General features: G+C 43.0%; 1 protein-coding gene across 1 annotated transcript in view; it reads right to left on the bottom strand.

Annotated features, from left to right (window-relative positions):
• Positions 1–7,500, bottom strand: part of LOC143285610 (uncharacterized) — a 45,506-nt gene that overhangs the window by 28,749 nt on the left and 9,257 nt on the right. Inside the window, exons 3-9 of the mRNA XM_076593007.1 lie at positions 4,430–4,507; positions 3,697–3,828; positions 3,464–3,578; positions 2,247–3,072; positions 1,785–1,847; positions 414–902; positions 1–176 (exon numbers count right to left, since the gene is read on the bottom strand). The exon at positions 1–176 is cut by the window's left edge and continues 329 nt beyond it. Coding sequence (XP_076449122.1) covers positions 1–176; positions 414–902; positions 1,785–1,847; positions 2,247–3,072; positions 3,464–3,578; positions 3,697–3,828; positions 4,430–4,507 — 1,879 coding nt within the window. The remainder of the gene's footprint in view (positions 177–413; positions 903–1,784; positions 1,848–2,246; positions 3,073–3,463; positions 3,579–3,696; positions 3,829–4,429; positions 4,508–7,500) is intronic.

Below are 7,500 nucleotides of genomic sequence, written 5' to 3'. Positions count from 1 at the left end.
CTGTTGCTTCCACTGTTGTTGTTGTTGCTTCTGTTGCTTCCTCTGTTGTTGTTGTTGCTTCTGTTGCTGCCTCTGTTGTTGTTGTTGCTTCTGTTGCTGCCTCTGTTGTTGTTGTTGCTTCTGTTGCTTCCACTGTTGTTGTAGTTGCTTCTGTTGCTTCCTCTGTTGTTGAAGTTGCTTCTGTTGCTGCCTCTGTTGTTGCTGCTGCTTCTGTTGCTTCCACTGTTGTTGTTGTTGCTGCTTCTGTTGCTTTCACTGTTGCTGTAGTTGCTTCTGTTCCTTCCTTGGTTGTTGTAGTTGCCTCTGTTGCTGCCTCTGTTGTTGTTGTTGCTTCTGTTGCTTCCACTGTTGTTGTTGTTGCTTCTGTTGCTGTCTCTGTTGTTGTTGTTGCTTCTGTTGCTTCCACTGTTGTTGTTGTTGCTTCTGTTGCTGCCTCTGTTGTTGTTGTTGCTTCTGTTGCTTCCTCTGTTGTTGTTGTTGCTTCTGTTGCTTCCTCTGTTGTTGTAGTTGCTTCTGTTGCTTCCGCTGTTGTTGAAGTTGCTTCTGTTGCTGCCTCTGTTGTTGTTGCTGCTTCTGTTGCTTCCACTGTTGTTGTTGTTGCTGCTTCTGTTGCTTCCACTGTTGTTGTAGTTGCTTCTGTTGCTTCCTTGGTTGTTGTAGTTGCCTCTGTTGCTGCCTCTGTTGTTGTTGCTGCTTCTGTTGCTGCCACTGTTGTTGTTGTTGCTTCTGTTGCTGCCTCTGTTGTTGTTGTTGCTTCTGTTGCTTCCACTGTTGTTGTTGTTGCTTCTGTTGCTGCCTCTGTTGTTGTTGCTGCTTCTGTTGCTTCCACTGTTGTTGTTGTTGTTGCTTCTGTTGCTGCCTCTGTTGTTGTTGCTTCTGTTGCTTCCACTGTTGTTGTAGTTGCTTCTGTTGCTTCCTTGGTTGTTGTAGTTGCCTCTGTTGCTGCCTCTGTTGTTGTTGCAGCTTCTGTTGCTTCCACTGTTGTTGTTGTTGCTTCTGTTGCTGTCTCTGTTGTTGAAGTTGCTTCTGTTAATGCCTCTGTTGTTGTTGTTGTTGCTTCTGTTTCTTCCTTGGTTGTTGTAGTTGCCTCTGTTGCTGCCTCTGTTGTTGTTGCTGCTTCTGTTGCTGCCACTGTTGTTGTTGTTGCTTCTGTTGCTGCCTCTGTTGTTGTTGTTGTTTCTGTTGCTTCCACTGTTGTTGTTGTTGCTTCTGTTTCTGCCTCTGTTGTTGTTGTTGCTTCTGTTGCTTCCATTGTTGTTGTTGTTGTTGTTTCTGTTGCTGCCTCTGTTGTTGTTGCTTCTGTTCCTTCTTTGGTTGTTGTAGTTGCTTCTGTTGCTGCCTCTGTTGTTGTTGCAGCTTCTGTTGCTTCCACTGTTGTTGTTGTTGCTTCTGTTGCTGTCTCTGTTGTTGAAATTGCTTCTGTTGATGCCTCTGTTGTTTTTGTTGCTTCTGTTGCTATTTTGGTAGTTGCAGTTGCCTCTGTTGTTGTTGTTGCTTCTGTTGCTGCCTCGGTTATCGCCGTTGTTTCTGTTGCTTCCACTGTTGTAGATGCTTCTGTCGCTTCCTTGGTTGTTGTAGATGCCTGTGTTGCCGCCTCTGTTGTTGTAGTTGCTTCTGTTGCTGCCTCTGTTGTTGTTGCTGCTTCTGTTGCTTCCATTGTTGTTGTTGTTGCTTCTGTTGCTTCCACTGTTGTTGTAGTTGCTTCTGTTGCTTCCTTGGTTGTTGTAGTTGCTTCTGTTGCTTCCTTGGTTGTTGTAGTTGCTTCTGTTGCTTCCACTGTTGTTGTTGTTGCTTCTGTTGCTGCCTCTGTTGTTGTTGCTTCTGTTGCTTCCACTGTTGTTGTAGTTGCTTCTGTTGCTTCCTTGGTTGTTGTAGTTGCCTCTGTTGCTGCCTCTGTTGTTGTTGCAGCTTCTGTTGCTTCCACTGTTGTTGTTGTTGCTTCTGTTTCTGTCTCTGTTGTTGAAATTGCTTCTGTTGATGCCTCTGTTGTTTTTGTTGCTTCTGTTGCTATTTTGGTAGTTGCAGTTGCCTCTGTTGTTGTTGTTGCTTCTGTTGCTGCCTCGGTTATCGCCGTTGTTTCTGTTGCTTCCACTGTTGTAGTTGCTTCTGTTGCTTCCTTGGTTGTTGTAGTTGCCTCTGTTGCTGCCTCTGTTGTTGTTGTTGCTTCTGTTGCTTCCTTGGTTGTTGTAGTTGCTTCTGTTGCTGCCTCTGTTGTTGTTGCTGCTTCTGTTGCTTCCACTGTTGTTGTTGTTGCTTCTGTTGCTGCCTCTGTTGTTGTTGCTTCTGTTGCTTCCAATGTTGTTGTAGTTGCTTCTGTTGTTTCCTTGGTTGTTGTAGTTGCCTCTGTTGCTGCCTTTGTTGTTGTTGCTTCTGTTGCTTCCTTGGTTGTTGTTGCTTCTGTTACTTCCACTGTTGTTGTAGTTGCTTCTGTTGCTTCCTCTGTTGTTCTTGTTGCTTCTGTTGCTTCCACTGTTGTTGTAGTTGCTTCCGTTGCTATTTTGGTAGTTGCAGTTGCCTCTGTTGCTTCCTCTGTTGTTGTTGCTTCTGTTGCTGCCTCTCTTGTTGTAGTTGCTTCTGTTGCTTCCTCTGTTGTTGTTGCTTCTGTTGCTTCCACTGTTGTAGTTGCTTCTGTTGCTTCCTTGCTTGTTGTAGTTGCCTCTGTTGCTGCCTCTGTTGCTTCCACTGTTGTTGTAGTTGCTTCTGTTGCTTCCTCTGTTGTTGTTGCTTCTGTTGCTTCCACTGTTGTAGTTGCTTCTGTTGCTTCCTCTGTTGTTGTTGCTTCTGTTGCTGCCTCGGTTATCGCCGTTGTTTCTGTTGCTTCCTCTGTTGTTGTTGCTTCTGTTGCTTCCACTGTTGTAGTTGCTTCTGTTGCTTCCGCTGTTGTTGTTGTTGCTTCTGTTGCTTCCTTGGTTGTTGTTGTTGCTTCTGTTGCTGCCTCTGTTGTTGTTGCTTCTGTTGCTGCCTCTGTTGTTGTTGTTGCTTCTGTTGCTTCCTTGGTTGTTGTTGTTGCTTCTGTTGCTGCCTCTGTTGTTGTTGCTTCTGTTGCTTCCTCTGTTGCTGTTGTTGCTTTCTCTGTTGTTGAAGTTGCTTCTGTTGCTGCCTCTGATGTTGTTGTTGCTTCTGTTGCTTCCGCTGTTGTTGTTTTTGCTTCTGTTGCTTCCTTGGTTGTTGTAGTTGCTTCTGTTGATGCGTCTGTTGTTGTTGTTGCTTCCTCTGTTGTTGAAGTTGCTTTTGTTGCTGCCTCTGATGTTGTTGTTGCTTCTGTTGCTTCCTTGGTTATTGTAGTTGACTCTGTTGCTTCCGCTGTTGTTGTAGTTGCTTCTGTTGCTGCCTCTGATGTTGTTGTTGCTTCCGCTGTTGTTGTTTTTGCTTCTGTTGCTTCCTTGGTTGTTGCAGTTGACTCTGTTGCTTCCGCTGTTGTTGTAGTTGCTTCTGTTGCTTTCTCTGTTGTTGTTGTAGTTGCCTCTGCTGTCGTAGTTGGCTCTGTTGATAATGTGGTTTCCACAGGTGTCGTTGAAGGTTCCTCTGAGGGTGTGGCGTTTTCAGAAGTAGCTGCAGCAGAAGCTGCAGACGTTCCACTGGTTGTACCGACGCTGGTCAGCTCGTGAGTCGCTGAATGTGTGGTGGTGGTGGTGGTGGTGGTGTTGGTTTGTGTGGCTGGGGTGGTGTGAGAGGCTGTCGTGGTTATGACGATGCCTGGTGTCGTGGGCTCCAGCTCAATGGCGGTTGTAACCGTTTTGGTCGTTGTCGTGGTGGTGGGTATCGATGCCGTGACCGTGGTGGCGTTCGTCGTTGTCTCTGCCTCTGTGGGAGGCACCACTGGAAGACCTGCGCAGATAGAATTACAAGAATGAGCCGGACACATAAGGGCATGTATGAGACCTCTGTCTCTGCTGATCATATGACTGCGTGGGTATTGAAAACAAGCACAGGCCTATAAACACAACATGCGAACATGAATACAATGCTACGGACACATAAGGACAAGTAAGGACCTCTAACTGCTGTGGGTATGGAAAACAAAACACAAGCATGTGCACACAACGTATAGGGTTGGGACACTTGGACATATAAAGACTCTACATACAGTTAATTTTCTCCTGATCTCCACTTGCCACTATGAAAACTGAGGAACACTGGTGCGCATAAGGGCATCTGGCGACACAGCGGACACTCAGACATGTCTAACACAGCTGATGTTAACTGCGTGGATATGGAACAGCCAAAGGCACACTATCTGCGCACATAGACACAAGCGTAAGGACACGTGGACAGATAAAGACATCACACACACACACACACACACACACACACACACACACACACACAAACACACGCACGAATGTTTGCTCACATTTTCACACACACACACACACACACACACACACACACACACACACACACACACACACACACGTGAAGTTCTTACCGCATTTGGTGCCTGGAGGGCATTGGATGCCGATAATCAGAAGGTCCGTACAGCTTGAAACAAACTCCAGGTTACAATCTGGAACAAGTTCAGAATCACACCCTAAGCCCACAATATCCTCACAAATGATTTTACTGTACTGCACTGTACTGTACTGCACTGCACTGTTCTGTACTTTACTGTCCTGTACTGTGCTGTGCTATGCTGCACTGAACTGTATTATACTGTACTGTGCTGTACTCTATGGTTTATGTTGTGTTGCATTGCATTGTATTCATGCAACATGTGGATGTACACAACAAAATAATAATAATAATAATAATAATAATAATTTGTTTATTTATACAGTGCCTGGTCAAATAATTTTGCTCTAAGCGTTTCACAATTACAAGTATAAATATGTACATAAATATAAATATCGATATGAATACTGTCTGTATTCACAAATACATTCAATATATCCATAAACATGCCATATTCATAAATGTTGAGTTTTTTCACAAATACGTCATATCCATTACTACTGGAAATATCACTAATACGACATGACTGTACAAAACTATTCGGAAATATACAGTACGTGATATTTATAAACATCGGGTGAATTCATTGTGGCATTCCACTGGAGGATAATGATTAACAAAATAACACGAATGCAGGATTTATTCAGAAATCTGTTCCGATTCACAAGATATTCACAAAGCAAATCATCCTCAAAAAGTATCCCGGATAAAATACTTTCACAATAATTTATTTCAACAAAATGTAATATCCACGAAAATACACCTATGCTGTTTTTTTTTTCTTTGTTGTTGTTGTTGTTGTTTTAAGATCAGGACATGATCATTTCAGAAAATAAAAGTCAAAGTCATAACTGGATTTATCATAACGTTTGCATCAATTCGAGTAAACAAAGAAAAGGGGTTCACACACACACACACACACACACACACACACACACACACACACACACACACTCGCGCGCGCGCGTGCGCGTGCGCCTACTCACACACAAACACACACACATAGTGGAGCGATGGCCTTGAAGTAACGCGTCCGCCTAGGAAGCGAGAAAATCTGAGCGCCCCGGTTCGAATCACGGCTCAGCCGCCGATATTTTCTCCCCCTCCACTGGACCTTGAGTGGTGGTCTGGACGCTAGTCATTCGAATGAGACGATAAACCGAGGTCCCGTGTGCAGCATGTACTTAACGCACGTAAAAGAACCCACGGCAATATAAGGGTTGATCCTGGCAAAATTCTGCAGAAAAATCGACATCGATAGTAAAAAAAGAAAAAAAAAATGCATGCAGCAAAATTTTTTTAAAATGGGTGGCGCTGTAGTGTAGCGACGCGCTGTCCCTGGGGAGAGCAGCCCGAATTTCACACAGAGAAATCTGTTGTGATAAAAAGAAAATTCAAATACAAACACATACCAACCCCTTATCTCGACCTCCTCTGCCCTCCCCCAACCCAGCTATAGAAAGCTGTATACATTTTTTTTTTCAATACCCACACGACAAGAGGACGGGCGAGATGGTGGTGGTGGTGGTGAGAGGTACGGCGGTGGTGGTGGTGGGCAGGGCGATGGGGGTGGTGGTGGCGGAGGGAGTAGGCAGCGTCACCCGGGGCGGAACGTAGCCGGTGCATATGGGTGAGGTGGCGAACAACCCTGAACAGTTCACAGCATATGACTTCACTGACATCGTACAAAGTGTGAACTGACGATATAAGTACACCTTAAGTGTGACTGACAGATGTGTTCACAGCTAGACAGAAATGTGTAAACTGAATATGCTTGGCTAGCTTTTCTTTAGGGGAAAAAAAACCCACACGTTTTTTTCATATGGCCTCAGTTGCATCAGTTGTATCCAGTCCACGCTGCACAAGCAGATTTTAACATGTATTTCATAAAACGTTTTTATTGCTGTACATGCCTTCTTCATTAAGAGAAAAGAAAGAGATATTTTGTCTTTATTTCTTTATTTCCCTTAAAAAAAAAAAAAGGGTGGCGCTGTATTTTTTTTAGATATTTTTTCTTTATTTCTTTATTTCCCTTTAAAAAATTTTTCCTCTTTGTCTTTTTTGTTTTTTTGTTTTCGACATCATTTTCTTTCCATTTCCAGCACAGTTTCGGGTTGCAAGAAAGAAGATGGGAAAAAAGAAGAAAAGAAGAAAGAAGGAAAGACAGATACAAAGCAACATACAGGAGAGAGAGAGAGAGAGAGAGAATCGGAAAGTTTAATGTTGTTTCTCGGCCTTTGACCACACAACAATCAAGCGGCTTATGGAAGGGGCTTGGGGTACTCGGGGAAACACGATCTTCGTAACGTTTCACAATTTGTGTATCTACTTCCAGCAACACACACACACACACACACACACACACACACACACACACGCGCGCGCGCGCATTATCAGTGATATGATGGGCGATACAGGAAAGCATGACGTAACATTTATAACACGCAAAATTAACCTTGCACTGAACCATTTAATAATTTGTGGTATGCTAATTAGTAAAATTACGAATGAGTTTTGTGTGTGTGTGTGTGTTAAATCTTCATTGTGTGAAATGTGAAGTTTATGATTTCAATTATATTCAGTTCCATTTATCTTATTGTAGTTAAGGCTGTTGAATATTGTATTGTGTATGTTAAATGTTCGTTACATGAAATGTGGGGTTTGAAACAGAAAATAGAAGCTTGTGCACAACAGCCAAAAACAAACAGCAAAACTTTATCAATTCTGCACAATTAAAAAATAAAATCGTAATGAAGAAGTCTACAAGAAACACACAAAACACGTATGCGGTCTGAAGACATGAGGGTGTCTCGCTGAATTCTTGATTAATAAAAGCAACTGCATTCATTATGTGATGAGGGTTTCGTTTTACGCGGCAAATGTATCTTTAGTCGGTATAAATACACACACACACACACACACACACACACACACACACACACATATATATATATATATATATATATATATATATATATATATATATATATATATATATATATATATATAGTCTCAAGACATGAGGATGTCTCGCTGAATTCTTGATTT

This window comes from Babylonia areolata, chromosome 9, assembly GCF_041734735.1.
Source record: "Babylonia areolata isolate BAREFJ2019XMU chromosome 9, ASM4173473v1, whole genome shotgun sequence".
Taxonomy (NCBI): domain Eukaryota; kingdom Metazoa; phylum Mollusca; class Gastropoda; order Neogastropoda; family Buccinidae; genus Babylonia; species Babylonia areolata.
This window is presented reverse-complemented; position numbering and strand designations above follow the sequence as displayed.